The sequence below is a fragment of the Procambarus clarkii genome, chromosome 66, assembly GCF_040958095.1.
Source record: "Procambarus clarkii isolate CNS0578487 chromosome 66, FALCON_Pclarkii_2.0, whole genome shotgun sequence".
NCBI lineage: Eukaryota > Metazoa > Arthropoda > Malacostraca > Decapoda > Cambaridae > Procambarus > Procambarus clarkii.
In genome coordinates, this window is record NC_091215.1 from 29,628,871 (window position 1) to 29,645,753 (window position 16,883).

At 41.7% G+C, this 16,883-nt stretch overlaps 1 protein-coding gene across 1 annotated transcript in view; it reads right to left on the bottom strand.

Moving 5' to 3' along the window:
• The window catches only part of LOC123769368 (LIM/homeobox protein arrowhead), a gene marked incomplete in the record, with an annotated part of 163,112 nt that overhangs the window by 14,247 nt on the left and 131,982 nt on the right, over nt 1-16,883 (bottom strand). Inside the window, 1 exon segment of the mRNA XM_069310037.1 lies at nt 6,620-6,837. Within this exon segment, the coding sequence (XP_069166138.1) occupies nt 6,620-6,837 (218 nt within the window).

Below are 16,883 nucleotides of genomic sequence, written 5' to 3' on the forward strand. Positions count from 1 at the left end.
CTCTGGTATGTGGTTTGGCCCATCATATCTTCAGCCATGCAGACTCATCGTCTGAGTCTGCATGGCTGAAGACTCATCGTCTGAGTCTGCATGGCTGAAGACTCATCGTCTGAGTCTGCATGGCTGAAGACTCATCGTCTGAGTCTGCATGGCTGAAGACTCATCGTCTGCATCTGTTCACTCAACTGGTGAAGATATTAGCCCCGCTGGTTGGTGCTCCCAGCTGGGCGCTGCCTCGACCAACACCGTTCGTATTGGCCTTTGGTGTTTTAGATGTCTAGAACTATTATGGCTCTTGCACTACCTCGTCCGGCGTGTACGTGTTTTAAGTACAAAGTCGGCACTCGCCGCATCTTCAGGATATCCTCATAATGCACCCAGAGTCTGCCAGTGCAGACTACTTATCACATTAGGACCTGCCCGAAATAGTGGCTTTGTGTAATAGTGGCTTTAGGCATTGTATGTACTAGCTCTATCTATAAATCGATCAATTTTTGTAAAATCTCTTGTATCTTACCTGAATAAAATCTCTTGTACCTTACCTGAATAAACATTTATTTATTTATTTATTTATTTATTTATTTATTTATTTAAACATGCCTCTGTATGACTAACCACCCTGTGTAATGGGGATTTTTGTTAGCATCACGTAGCTAGCTTTTTGACACACTGTACACCCCTTCATATAGTCTAGGGCAGCTGCAGAAATGCAAATGTACCTAAATGTCTTGATAAAAAATAAAATCTTCAGGCTACGTTCGTACGAGCAGCGTCAAACCCTAAACATGTATTGGTCACTATTTTCTGGAGAATAAATTAATATTATTGTATATTATAATTTGGGGTGTAGATAGGCCTGAGATAGGTAAATTGTTTAGGTTCTATTAGCAATTATTTGTATTTTCAGTCATGGTTGTATTATTTAACGGACAAATAGGAAGTGAGCAAAGCATTCTTCGGTAAAAGTTAGACTGTCATCTGCGTTAGTTATCTTGAGATGATTTCGGGGCTTAGCGTCCCCGCGGCCCGGTCCTCAACCAGGCCTCCTTTTTGTTACTCACCCCCCAGGAAGCAGCCCGTAGCAGCTGTCTAACTCTCAGGTACTATTTACTGCTAGGTAACATGGGCATCAGGGTGAAAGAAACATTTTACCCATTTGTCTCAGCTCCACCGGGGATTGAACCCCGGTGGACAGAAGATATCTGTCATCTACGGTTACTACGAATCTATTGTCTTCAGGCCAGGATCGTTAAAGCGGCGTTCGTCTCCCCCCTCCCTCATTCCCCAAACGCATTCGGCTATATTAACATATCGTGTAATAAAATAGTTTATTCTCATATATGTTAATATTATTATATATAAGTTGTGTGTATAGTTTGGCGTAGGTTAGGTTAGGTGTTTAGGAACGTTCGTGATTATTTGGGTGAAGCATTTACAGCACTGTTTTTCGAACAGAGGTCGTCAGCAGAACATTATCTTAGAACTGAACGGCATCAGTTGTGACTCCTATGTAAACAATTTTTCAATCATAAGCAGAGGGGGTTTGGCGGCTGGATTAACGAGGATTTGGTCTTAATTGAAGAGGACCGGCTGTCATAAGGTAGGTTTTTATTATTATTATTATTATTTTCTACCACAGACGTGGCCACACATTTACAATGCTAACTAGCATATATACATTTTCTTCTGTCCTCCATGGACAGGGGGGAAAATTTGTCAAACATATGAGGTAGGTGTCAGGAGGTGTCAGGAACATTAGGTTCGATGCATGCTCACGTTTATTTATTAACATCTTAAGGCATAATTGTAGATTTTGTCAATAATGTAATTCAAGTCGGTCTTCTACAGCGAGGTGCTGCTCGTATTCACTACCACATAGGACAGAGGAACATACACATGGCAAGAAGTCTAAATTGTAGATTGAAGCACATACATTTTTCGCGAGGTTACAGTCTACTGTATAGTTCGCTAACGAATTTTAAACCCAGCCTAATTGATCTTAGGCTATCCTAACCTAATCCAAATATTATTTGTAATTCGGGCCTATCATGGCCACAATATAACCATTAACAAGTGCTCCGTTTATAATTCGTTAATTTAGCTGGCAAATCTTTTAAGACAAATAGTAAACGGACTTAAGAAAATAAAAATTCTAATTATGAAATTATCTTCAACGTAATATTCTTGGAAAAGATGGGAGCCGTTCAGAGGAAGAAGGGGAAACGATAAAGAGAAGAGAACCAAAGTAGTGTAGATGAGTGAACAAGACAAGGAATAGTATGCAATGGATCAATAAAGGCAGTGAAAATGTGAGTGGTGGCGAGGAAGGGGATGATGCATTAATTGTTTCAATTCTCTTGACAATGGAACACCCGTTTCCTCCTGGGCGCGAGAATTATGCTCCGGTCTTCACTTGTTTTTAAACCATCGGGAAGTAAAGTGTTAATTCAATAGTTTTCCGCGGAGGCGATTATTTTTATTCGTGCATGTGAAGTCTCGACGTAGCCTCAGAGGGAATTTTGTTATTATCTGTCTCGAAGGTAAGCAAGCCCGACCTCTTCCACGGAATATGAAACATAAATTTCGGACTAAATTCTGCAAACTTAATTCGTTTTGTCGGGGACGGGAAGCTTGTATATATATATATATATATAATATATATATATATATATATATATATATATATATATATATATATATATATATATATATATTAGTATATTTTGGTAGCAGTCTTTCCTGTAGACATATTTTATTAAATATGACCGAAAAAGTAAGATTAATAATTCTAACACGAATTTTCTCAATCTTTCGTACATTATGCTTCACTGTTGGAGGTAAATCAAAAATCACTTCTCCAAAATTCATTTTTATTTCTAGTCTGACGCGACACGGGCGCGTTTCGTAAAACTTATTACATTTTCAAAGACTTCACAAATACACAACTGATTAGAACTTGCGTTTCCCTGATTTTATATCTACATTTGAGTGAGGTGGGAAGGGTGATGTGGCATTACATTTGAGTGAGGTGGGAAGGATGATGTGGCATTAGAGAATATTAATAGGGTATTAAAAGTATCAACACAAGACAGAACACGAAACAATGGATATTGAATAGAAGTGTTTGTAGAAAGCCTATTGGTCCATATTTCTTGATGCTTCTATATTGGAGCGGAGTCTTGAGGTGGGTAGAATATAGTTGTGCAATAATTGGCTGTTGATTGCTGGTGTTGACTTCTTGATGTGTAGTGCCTCACAAACGTCAAGCCGCCTGCTATCGCTGTATCTATCGATGATTTCTGTGTTGTTTACTAGGATTTCTCTGGCGATGGTTTGGTTATGGGAAGAGATTATATGTTCCTTAATGGAGCCCTGTTGTTTATGCATCGTTAAACGCCTAGAAAGAGATGTTGTTGTCTTGCCTATATACTGGGTTTTTTGGAGCTTACAGTCCCCAAGTGGGCATTTGAAGGCATAGACGACGTTAGTCTCTTTTAAAGCGTTCTGTTTCGTGTCTGGAGAGTTTCTCATGAGTAGGCTGGCCGTTTTTCTGGTTTTATAGTAAATCGTCAGTTGTATCCTCTGATTTTTGTCTGTAGGGATAACGTTTCTATTAACAATATCTTTCAGGACCCTTTCCTCTGTTTTATGAGCTGTGGAAAAGAAGTTCCTGTAAAATAGTCTAATAGGGGGTATAGGTGTTGTGTTAGTTGTCTCTTCGGAGGTTGCATGGCTTTTCACTTTCCTTCTTATGATGTCTTCGATGAAACCATTGGAGAAGCCGTTATTGACTAGAACCTGCCTTACCCTACAGAGTTCTTCGTCGACTTGCTTCCATTCTGAGCTGTGGCTGAGAGCACGGTCGACGTATGCGTTAACAACACTCCTCTTGTACCTGTCAGGGCAGTCGCTGTTGGCATTTAGGCACATTCCTATGTTTGTTTCCTTTGTGTAGACTGCAGTGTGGAAACCTCCGCCCTTTTCCATGACTGTTACATCTAGAAAAGGCAGCTTCCCATCCTTTTCCGTCTCGTAAGTGAAACGCAGCACGGAACTCTGCTCAAATGCCTCCTTCAGCTCCTGCAGATGTCTGACATCAGGTACCTGTGTAAAAATGTCGTCAACATACCTGCAGTATATGGCCGGTTTCAAGTTCATGTCGACTAAGACTTTTTGCTCGATGGTACCCATGTAGAAGTTTGCAAACAGGACACCTAGGGGAGAACCCATAGCGACCCCATCTACTTGCTTATACATATGCCCATCCGGGCTCAAGAAGGGTGCCTCTTTAGTACAAGCTTGGAGTAGTTTCCTCAGAATACTTTCTGGCATGTCAAGAGGAGTACAGGCTGGATCACGATACACTCTGTCGGCTATCATTCCGATTGTCTCGTCCACAGGTACGTTGGTAAACAGCGATTCTACGTCCAACGAGGCTCTTATCCCTGTGGCCCGTGCGCCCCGCAGTAAGTCCACAAATTCCTTTGGAGACTTCAGGCTGAAGGCGCAAGGAACATAAGGAGTCAGCAGGCCGTTGAGTCGCTTTGCCAATCTGTACGTGGGTGTGGGTATCTGGCTAATGATTGGCCGAAGTGGGTTTCCAGGCTTGTGCGTCTTGACATTTCCATACGCATATCCAGGTTTATATTCCCCAATGATCTTTGGCAGGTGGAGTCCGGATTTCTTGGCGTTCACAGTTTCGATCAGTTTGTTGACCTTTGCTTTTAATTCGGCTGTATTATTTTAATTCGGCTTCTCCAATGGTTTCATCGAAGACATCATAAGAAGGAAAGTGAAAAGCCATGCAACCTCCGAAGAGACAACTAACACAACACCTATACCCCCTATTAGACTATTTTACAGGAACTTCTTTTCCACAGCTCATAAAACAGAGGAAAGGGTCCTGAAAGATATTGTTAATAGAAACGTTATCCCTACAGACAAAAATCAGAGGATACAACTGACGATTTACTATAAAACCAGAAAAACGGCCAGCCTACTCATGAGAAACTCTCCAGACACGAAACAGAACGCTTTAAAAGAGACTAACGTCGTCTATGCCTTCAAATGCCCACTTGGGGACTGTAAGCTCCAAAAAACCCAGTATATAGGCAAGACAACAACATCTCTTTCTAGGCGTTTAACGATGCATAAACAACAGGGCTCCATTAAGGAACATATAATCTCTTCCCATAACCAAACCATCGCCAGAGAAATCCTAGTAAACAACACAGAAATCATCGATAGATACAGCGATAGCAGGCGGCTTGACGTTTGCGAGGCACTACACATCAAGAAGTCAACACCAGCAATCAACAGCCAATTATTGCACAACTATATTCTACCCACCTCAAGACTCCGCTCCAATATAGAAGCATCAAGAAATATGGACCAATAGGCTTTCTACAAACACTTCTATTCAATATCCATTGTTTCGTGTTCTGTCTTGTGTTGATACTTTTAATACCCTATTAATATTCTCTAATGCCACATCATCCTTCCCACCTCACTCAAATGTAATGCCACATCACCCTTCCCACCTCACTCAAATGTAGATATAAAATCAGGGAAACGCAAGTTCTAATCAGTTGTGTATTTGTGAAGTCTTTGAAAATGTAATAAGTTTTACGAAACGCGCCCGTGTCGCGTCAGACTAGAAATAAAAATGAATTTTGGAGAAGTGATTTTTGATTTACCTCCAACAGTGAAGCATAATGTACGAAAGATTGAGAAAATTCGTGTTAGAATTATTAATCTTACTTTTTCGGTCATATTTAATAAAATATATATATATATATATATATATATATATATATATATATATATATATATATATATATATATATATATATATATATATATATATATATATATATATATATACAGTGCCACCTCTTGGGTGGCTTAATCTTTATCAATCAATCAATCCTCAGGCTATGGTCATTCCATCCAGTGGTCGACCCCCAAAGACGGACGCATTCATCAAATTTAACATGCTGTTCATTTAAAATATGAATTTTCTCGGATATATAATAATATTATATATTAGCATATTTAGGCGTAGGTTAGGTGTCGCGTTTAGGTTCTGTTGGCAATTATTTGTATTTGTAGTACGTGGGTGAAGCACCTAAAGAGTTGTAATTCGAACAGAGGTAGTGAAGTACTGTTTCGAGAAACGTTCGAATATCAGTTGAGTTTTGCGTAAAGCAATCTGTCCTCATCAACAAAGGCCAGTTTATTGTTGACCAGACCACACACTAGAAAGTGAAGGGACGACAACATTTCGGTCCGTCCTGGAGCCATTCTCGAGTCGATTGTAGTGCTTGTGATGAACAAGCACCAGTTTTTCTGGTGTTTGTTTACAAACGGATAGTCTACCTTGTGTTTTTGTTTACAAACGGATAGTCTACCTTGTGTTTTTGTTTACAAACGGATAGTCTACCTTGTGTTTTTGTTTACAAACGGATAGTCTACCTTGTGTTTTTGTTTACAAACGGATAGTCTACCTTGTGTTTTTGTTTACAAACGGATAGTCTACCTTGTGTTTTTGTTTACAAACGGATAGTCTACATTGTGTTTCATACAAATGTGAAGTGAGGCTTCTTGTACCAATACTCACCGTCATTACTAGTGGCGCCGCCCTCGATGGACTCGAGGTAGTGCTGCTTACAGAGGACGCGGTTGTCGTGTAGGGCGAACTCCTCCCCGGTGCTCAGTTGTCGCTTGCAGGCGTCGCAGGCGAAGCAGGCGAGGTGGTAGACGCGGTCTCTAGCTCTCCGGACCCAGTCTGCCGCCCCGATGCTTCGACAACACTTGGCACATCGCGCACCGAAGTTTCTGCCGGCGAAAAGTTGCGATTTAGTCAAGTTCTCATTAATTTGGTCCGTGGACAACTTGTAACTTAGTGAAATGAGCATTAATATGTCACGGAAAGGTTTACGTTGATTTAAATTTGAGTAATGAGAAGTGCTCAATATTTTAAAGTGCACAAGCTATTGATTGATGAAGATTAAGCCACCCAAGAGGTGGCACGGGCATGAATAGCCCGAAAGCACAAACTATTAAATTTCTACACATTATGAAAATGCATCACCATGAATGTCGAACAAAGCTACACAGGTCCTCAGTATACCTCTCGCTCCGATCTTTAACGACGGAAGAGTTGCCCAACAGCTGGAAGACGGTAAATGTGTTATCAGTAAACAAGAAAGGGGACAGGTAAGAGGCGCTGAACTACCTCGACCAATGTCACGGACACGTACACTTTACGACGTACGTGTCTCATAATAAAGATATGACCAGTAGAACATATAGACAGAATTATAATTGTAAACAAACGCCAACGTGGCTTTAGGAAAGGAAAATCGTGCCTAAAAACCTATATAAGTTCTACGACAAACCTCCAATAACGCAGGACAGGAAAAAGATGTATATTTCTAGATTGCCAAACAGGCTTTTGAAAAGTTCCGCATAAAAGACAGCTACACAAACTTGAGAAACAGGCGGGAGTCATCTGAGTACCGGAATGGGCGAGAGAGTACCTAACAGACATGAGACAAGAGTGTCACAGTGAGGGATGAGAAGCTAGCTTAGTGTAAGGTAACAAGTGGAGATCCTCAAGGATCGGTCCTAGGAACCCTACACATCAATATCAGTGACCTAACTATGAGGATAGGGTCCTACATGTCAGTGTTTACAGATTAATTAAAAATTAACGAGAAGAGGCGCCACAGATGAAGACTGCAGTATACATCAAGAAGATATAAACAGAATTCGTTCGAGAAATGGCTACTGAAATTTAATAATAGCAAGTGTAAGATGATGAAGTGAAAATAGAAGTGATGAAAATAGAGAACACCAGCATGACGGTGCATAAAGAAGAGCAACCACCTCCCTAAAACAACTAAAGAAAAAGACTTATGAATTGATGTAAAGTAATATAGAATAACCCCAGAGACACATAACAATATAATAACGTCAGCATCATATTCAAAACTGGGGAATATCAGAAGAGCCTTCAGGAACCTCAAAAAAAAGGGAGACATTCAATACTCAATACACCACCTACGAGAGACCAGTCCTAAGGTATGCAAGCCTTGCCTAGAATACCAACCTTAAAAAGTCTACGAGGAAACTTGAAAAGGTATAGGATATTGCAGCGAAGCTCGTACCAGAATCACGTTTGGTGATGTATGAAATAAAATTATAAATGGCTGCTAAACGACATTAGAATATGGGAGAGAGAGAAGACTTGATACAGACTTAAAATAGGGCAATAGGCAAAATGGATAATATAAAATATTCTAAATTAATACAGTAGAACAATAAAGCACAGATTCCTCATCAGAAGCGATAATAAATAAATAAATAATATATATATATGTGTATTAGCATAAGAGTAGTAAGAAAATAGAATTAGCCAGAGAGGGGAGGCAGGAAAAGCCAACTACAAGTTAGTTTACCTCTTGCTACACGCCTAAATATGTGAATACGCACATATACAAAATCCACATCTACAACAAGACATCGTCCAAGCAGCTCCAGACACGGACAAACATTTCCCTGTGGTAGTGTAGGACGTAGACACCAACACACAGCATGATGTATGACCCCACTTGCGGCCCTGAGTGGCGCGACACAGCCCTGATGTATCGACGGACCCCCACCTCTCCGCCCTCAAAAAGAACCCGCATTACTGACCTAATTGGACGTATTTGTAAACAAGCGGCACCCCAGCACACGGATCAATATCAGTACACGGGGCCCAGCGAATATGTAACGCCCAAACGTCTCGACTGTCACAAGAGATCCCCCTGCGGTCGATCGTCACGGTATGTTTCTCGCTACGGTATTTGGTGTCAACGAGTCGTGTAGAGGTATTTCGTGCCTCCGGGTCGTGTAGAGTTGTTTCGTGCCTCCGGGTTGTGTAGAGGTGTTTCGTGCCTCCGGGTCGTGTAGAGGTGTTTCGTGCCTCCGGGTCGTGTAGAGGTGTTTCGTGCCTCCGGGTCGTGTAGAGGTGTTTCGTGCCTCCGGGTCGTGTAGAGGTATTTCGTGCCTCCGGGTCGTGTAGAGGTGTTTCGTGCCTCCGGGTCGTGTAGAGGTATTTCGTACCTCCGGGTCGTGTAGAGGTATTTCGTACCTCCGGGTCGTGTAGAGGTATTTTGTACCTCCGAATCGTCAAAGGATGATGAAAGAACATACAATTGACTTCTCAGTTATGCGCTCTTATTTCCGATTCGTCCATTGAACCAACGCTGTTGTTACTATTCTTCAATGCGTTTATAATATTTTTGGGATGAGTCTGAGCCACTCACACTTGACAGCATACTTGATACACTGTGTTGTGTGTGGGTTCTGCACCTCGCTCCTCATTCACGGGGAACTTATATTTACATTATAATTTGGTATTGGGTCATAGGCTTCACCAACCGCGGGAGATTGGGGGAAGAGGCTTTTTTTTATTATTATTATTTTCTACCACAGACGTGGCCACACATTTACAATGCTAAGCAGAATATATATATTTTTCTTCTGTCCTCCATGGACAGGGTTAGAGAAGTGTTAAACATACAGCTCAGGGATTTATTGAACAATCAACCACAGAAGGTGATTGTAGTGCTTTTAAAATTGCTAGGCTAAGCTACATGTGTAAATACATAGATACACAGATTTATGTATGCTGCATAAAGTGTTCGATGTGTCTTTTACATAGTGTCATTAATGTGGAGGGAGAGGCGTGTAGGCCACCACAAATTTACTGACCATCCAGGAAGTATCCTTTGGTCCTGAATATGGCTCAGGAGTGAAGTAAACTCAGCGGATATACACCAAGATGGGTATACCACTCGGTGTACATATTCAAGTCGGTTTAACATTTTCACTGGTGACAGAGCAGCCCTCGAATGTGGTCCAGTGCCCATCGAATCGTTTTGAATTCAAGCATATCAATAATTACGCAATAAGAACGTTATGTAACTGCAGTACAAACATACATTTATATACAGTATATACACTTATACCTCACTGAAGCGAAAAAATACGTGCTAGAAAGAACATTCGTATTATGAGTCAGTCGTTTAAGATATTTTTGTAAATTGTAAATGCTCTTAGATCATAAAAAAAAACTGCAGAAGGCCTATTGGCTTATACACAACAGCTCCAGTTTATATCCACTCAAACTCATTCATACACGTCTAGCCTACCCTGGAAATAATTCAGGGATCCCACGTGTATTACGCTACCCGGACATATATTTATATATTTTATGAGGTCTGAAGCACCACGAGGCTGATTATAACAATAATAATCTTGGGGTTTTCAAGTTTCGACGCTCGTAAACTGTTTGATAAAACTACGCGTGGAAAACGTGTTTGTTCCCAGATTGATTTATTTGTACCACGTTATTTGTGCGTTGGGGATCTTGACGTCAGTATGTCATGTATCGTCAGGACGAACATGTGCAGCGTACACGTGTCTTTTCACGTGATGCCGCTGTTCATCTAGAAGTGATCAGTTAGTCGTCGTCCCTTCACTTTCTAGTGTGTGGTTTGGTCAACATATTTCTTCAGCGTTATTGTGACTCCTCGTCTGCAAGTGCTCAGGAGTTAGGCATCTGTTGTGGGTGGCATCCTGGGGAGGGTTTGTAGTTGATCTGGTGAAGCGGAGGGGGTAGGGGGGGGGTTAGGGGGCTCTCGATAAGCCTATTAGACTTCCTGTTCCAATCAGACATATATTACAACCCATTTTCCAGAAATGATTGTATCTACACGGAATTATATATGTGAAATGTACAAAAGCTAGCCTGTTGTACCCCCAAAAAAGTCCACGTTTTGTACAATTAGCAAAATGTAAGGCATAAAACTGAAACAGCCTAACCATAAATCTAACCTAACCTACCCTAGGCCAAAATAAGCACTGACTGTTATCTGTTCCCACGAAGAATTGAAGTCTTACACATTTCATGTGAAGTTTGGTGGGGGATTAAATTCATGTCTATGAATTTTCCCATCAGTATACATTTTCTTCCATTGAAGAGTAATGTGCAAGTCGGATGATAACCGGATGGCGCTATTCTCGATTTTTGTGTACAGTGTTTAAACCTGATTCTCATTAGATATAAACTCGTGGAGGGTATCCTGTGGCACAGCGGTCAGCGTCCTTGGCTCACAACCGAAGGATGCAGACGAGGAGTCATAATAACGTGACTGAAATATGTTGACCAAACCACACACTAGAAAGTGAAGCGACGACGACGTTTCGGTCCGTCCTGGACCATTCTCAAGTCGATTGTATCGATTGAAAGACCATTCTCAGAGCTTTCACCTGCTGCATCGGTTCACCTAGGCACCTGGGAGTTAGGCAACGGTTGTGGGTCCTACAGGGACTTCGATAAGCTTAACAGACTTCCTCTTTCCCCGACAACGGGAAATATAAAGCCATGTTGGACCTTGCATGATCGACAACACCACTAAGCGTCTTCGTGTGGAAACTTTTAAGTTAAATAGAAATAGTAATTCTTCACCGACAGCAATAATTTAGTTCATTCTCGACATTAAATTTAGGCTATCATAGGGCAGCCGCTCCACTTTGCTCGTGGTGATTTTGAGAGATTTGATTTGTTCGTTCATGTATACTGATTTTTACAATAATTTTGTCATTGTTAAAACTTCTTGAATTATTTGTTGTTCGTGTCAAATATATATAAGGAATTGATTGTGGTTTGTTCATCTCAAGACGAGAGGATTAAGATGACTGAAAGAAAGGACTATTGTTGTCTCCGAAGCGATGCGAGTCTAAGGATTATGAATTGGATGAGGGAAGAGAAGGAGTGTGTGAGGTAAATCAGGTCAACAGAGGTTAAGTGCAATAAGATGAGATATAAGAAGATATATCTTAACATGAATGGGAGGCTAATTAGTTGCGTTCATCACAGGTGATGGCGCCGCTCAGGTTCATTTGGCGAGAACTCTGCAGGTATGTGATTATTATTTCCTGCTTCGCCACATGCTGAATTCTCGCTAAGTTGTGTTTGCAGGGGATGAGGTACGGCTCTTGGGCAACGCCTCACATCTCTTTAATTGTCCGATGTATAGGCTGTAGAGCCTATTGTGTTCTGTCATATCTGCATTTAAAGCTGTGTGGAGTTCAATTCAATTTCTTTCTTTATTATGCACCCCATACCCATCCCGTGGGCGGTGGTGTAAAGGATTACAGAGGCACATAATCGGTTCAGGAACTGAACCCCCTAGTTCGTTTAGCTAAGCAAATAACAATGTTTGACGCTAGTTACAAAATTATTAATGTTGTATACACATGTACACACTCTCATACATACATGTACGTATATATATACGTATACATATATACATACACATATATACTTTTTTAAGTTGACCACTACTTCAATTCTAAACGCATTCCTTTTGTTCACTGTAACTGACAAAAGTACTTCTAATGTCTATGGCTTATTTTGGTACTTAGTTTCTACCTGTGGCCCCTTGTTCGTGTACTACCCACATTAAACAGCCTGGTCTTTGTCGACCTTGTCTATTCCCTGACTATCTTGTATGTAATGATTATGTCTACACTGTTTCTTCTCTCTTCTATTAACGTAAGGTTTAAGACCTGTAGTGTTCCTCGTAATTCATACCTCTCAGCTCTGGGACTAGTCTGGTGGCATAACTCTGAACTTTCTCCATCCTCGTTTGGTGTTTACAGAGATATTGACTTCACGTTGGTGTCGCAAATTTCAGAAATTGATCTAACAAGATCCTGAACGAATCATAAGTTCAGATTCATAAGATAGCAGTTCTCATATTAGCCAAATTTCCGTATGCAGGTGATATTCGTTTGATGTGGGCTTCTGGTGACAGGTTGGCGTTAATGTAAATCTAAAGTAATGTTCTTTGTCCGATTCCAGGAGGATTTCCTCTCCGTGATACCTTGTGCCTGTCCTCCTGTTCCCAATCTCACTTTGTGGCTTTGTCCTTTCTCGAGGAACCATTCTGTCATTTTGTCCAGGTCATTCCGTAGTTTCTTGCAGTCTTACATCGTATTTATCCTCCTCGTAAGTTTTGTATTATCAGTGAAGATTGAGAGGAGGAAATCTGTCCTCTTAGGTAGGTCGATCACACAAATTAGGAATAGGATGGGTCCCAGCACAGACCCCTGCGGGACTCCACTGGTAATATCCCGTTACTCTTGAGGTCTCTCCTCTCACTGTGGCTTGTCTTCTGTTGCAGAGGTATTCCTTTATACACTAGAGCCCCCTTCCCAGTCACTCCTGCTTGTTTCTCCATTTTGTGCACCGGTCTCCTGTGGTTTACTTTGTAGAAGGCTTTCTGACAGTCTGAAAATATGCAATACTCCCACTCTTCCTTATCTTGCAACCCATCCTCCCGAAATGATAGTACTTATATTAACTATTTGGCTAAAAGCACCAATATGTAGTGATGGACCACTTCACTTTTTGTACTTTTAATTTTATAGACTGGAAAAACTAAAGCTAAATCCAAGCTTAAACATTCCGAGACCTAGAATAGCACCTCTATATGCTATATTAGGCCTAAAATAGTGTATAATAAGCCTAGGATTGCTGGTAAAGGTTTTAGGTCAGTTTATACATTGATGTTGCAGTTAAAAAAGGTTTTCCCATTTGTCCAAATTCATCAATACAAACCGTCAACTTTTGGTGGTCCATCACTACATACTGGTACTTTACACCAAATATTTACCATAAGTATAGGACCATACTTTTAGGAGGATTGGCTGCTATCTTGTCTAATCCCCGACGTCCGGTCAGAGAACTATCAAGTTTGTGATGCAGGATTTACAATCTCATAATTCTTGCTAATGTTGTCTTATAATCTTTTTTATGATTCTTTCCTCCACCTTGCATGATATGCGAGGGACACAGGGCTGCAGTTTACTGTTTTGTATATTGGGACTACATTTGGCTGTCTTCCAAATCTCTGGTAGTTTTCGTTTCCAGTGAATTATCAGATAATATAATTAAGGCATAAAAACCGAATATATATTCGTCATATATTATCAAATATTATCTCACACACACACACACACACACACACACACACACACACACACACACACACACACACACACACACACACACACACACACACACACACACACACACACGTGTGTGTGTGTGTGTAGAAATTTGATCAGTATACGATAACTGTTGGCTCAATTCCCGCAAAATTCTTAAAGCCTACCACACTGGCCATTATCGTTATACAAACGAATTATATATCCTGCAATCCCCTAAAATAGCCAGGAAGCAAGATATGTAAAAATAACCTCAAGTTATTATGATTGTCAACACTGGAATCTAAATAAACCCTGATTGACTAACTGAAGCCAAACACGAGCCGGGATTGGCTACTCAGCTGAGAGGTCCTCAAGGGCCGTCTTAGCATTTGCGCTCCGGAGATAATATTTCACTTCGTTAGGTTTAAGCAGACAAGGCGGCAGTGACTTGGCGGCGATCTGACGGTGATTACGACTTGTCTGATTCTCACTGTCGAGGCCCTTGACTGCAGCCTAGCCTCGCGCCGCTTGCTGCCCGACACACCCCCGCTTTCTTTTGTTTCTGACGGCGCCATTACCGTTCCCTGACCACAGACATCCAACATATAAAGTCTAGACTACTGTTAGGTATTTTGGCGCTCTACTGGATTGGGATTATTAGCGCTTGATAATGTCGAGAATGGAGGCAATGAATGACTTAGCTGAGAGGAAATAGAAATGTGGTGGTTAGGAACGCCATTGGAACATGATTCATGGTCCCTGCCAACTTACGAGCTGCGATTGTTTGTCTGATTCATCGTCCTCCAAGGGATCACAAAACCAATAATCGCCCTTCGATTTTCGGGCCAGAGGACTCTCGCCCTTTCTTCCACCTTGCGGAGGGTGGAATATCACGGTGCTCCGGAGGGGTATTTTCAACTCTTTAGGATGCCAGGGTGTGGATGATGCGGCAAGTTTGGCTCTCTCTGTTCTGTCTGCCACCTGTCGGATTAACCATCGCCAACCCAACTGAGAAATTGTCGCATTTTCTGGACGTGCTTCATATTTCAGTGACTCCCAGCCAGGTATACAAGTGACAGGATGAACAACCCAGCGGGTCTTCTTCCTATTGCGGGGAGGTGTTACGCATACTGCTATGGCAGTATGTCCTCTCACAGGACAGGTGACGCTGTACCCTCCGCCGCTCGGAATAAAATTCAAATTCAAATTCAAATTCAAATTCAACAGAATTTGAGCGGAGAGAGCCAGGGGCAGCTGAGACAGGGATTACACCTCCCACTCACTTGCCGCAGCCACACGGCAACACAGACTTATCCTCTCTCACAGGATGCTCTAATGCCGTTAATTACTTCGTATTATACCACGCGCCAAGACCTCAGTTGTTTAGGCTACACTATTAGGACGCCAAGCAGTCAGTACTCACGGGTCACCAGAATGTTTTGTGTATCATTAGATGTAGGACGAGTGTAGCGTGTGTGTGTGTCGCAAATATTGTAGTTTAATCACTCACGAAAACAACAGTTAAAACCATATACTCCGATACGGCAAGACCCTTGTAAGAGTTATATATCTTCAAGTTCAAGTATTTTTATTGAGACAAGAAAAAAAATACATCTCAAAGGGATAGAGTAGCTTAGGCTATTTCTATCCCCCCTAACACCCAGCCTTCTGATGTTATATACCTATTCTCTCAACACCTTTATTCACATTTTGTTCCAAATTATGCCATTATGCCATTATTGCACTATTTATAGAGATGTAATTAACAATTGAAACATTAACATTATCTTGAGATGTGAAAAGGCTTCGTGTGGTGTTTATATACACAGACTCAAGAGGAGGGTAAGAGGCCGGGAGTGTTGGCAGCCCTGGGTGATCTATTGACCGACGTCTCGCTCCTCAAAACTGTTGGGGAGCTCGCCGTCCAAGTGGTTGGGCACCATTCCTTCCCCCCGTCCCATCCCAAATCCTTATATCCTGACCCCTTCCCAGTGCTATATAGTCGTAATGGCTTGGCGCTTTCCCCCTTCCCGGCCACAAGGTGTTCACGCAGCCTGTCCTCTTACAAAGAACGTCGCTTTTCGATCGTATGCGTTACGTAAGGCCAAAAATTATCGTACTAGAAAATGAAAGCGGCTGGCGAAAGTGACGTACTGTCCCGTTTTCTGTTTTGGGTCCTCTGGTAGGTTAGGAGAGGACACTTTAGACTGACCGATTGTGGTCAGTCTAAAGTGTCTCCACCACCGGTCGGCCGAGCGGACAGGACACTGGACTTGTGATCCTGTGGTCCCGGGTTCGATCCCAGGCGCCGGCGAGAAACAATAGACAGAGTTTCTTTCACCCTATGCCCCCTGTTACCTAGCAGTAAAATACGTACCTGGGTGTTAGTCAGCTGTCACGGGCTGCTTCCTGGGGGTGGAGGCCTGGTCGAGGACCGGGCCGCGGGGACACTAAAGCCCCGAAATCATCTCAAGATAACCTCAAGATAACCACATGGCCACTCCGCGTCTCTGGTCTGGATGGAAGGATTTATTCTTAATAATGCCCCTAGGCCTTATTAAGAATAATGCCTAGGGGATTAATCGAGGGCGTCGATAACGTTAAATTCAATGTTACTCGACCTTGTTTGGTCCACCGAAATGGTGTTGATTAGGTATTTTGAAATGGATTTTCATGTCCCATGTATACCAAAGTTTCCGTGATTCAGACAGAGATCTAGTACCCAAATGGGCGGTTATTCTCTACTTTGATATATTTCTTAAGTCATCTAGTGTCTTCATTTAACGGTTTACATTGGTTGCAGTCACACAATGCATGTGTAGCCAGGCTGTCAT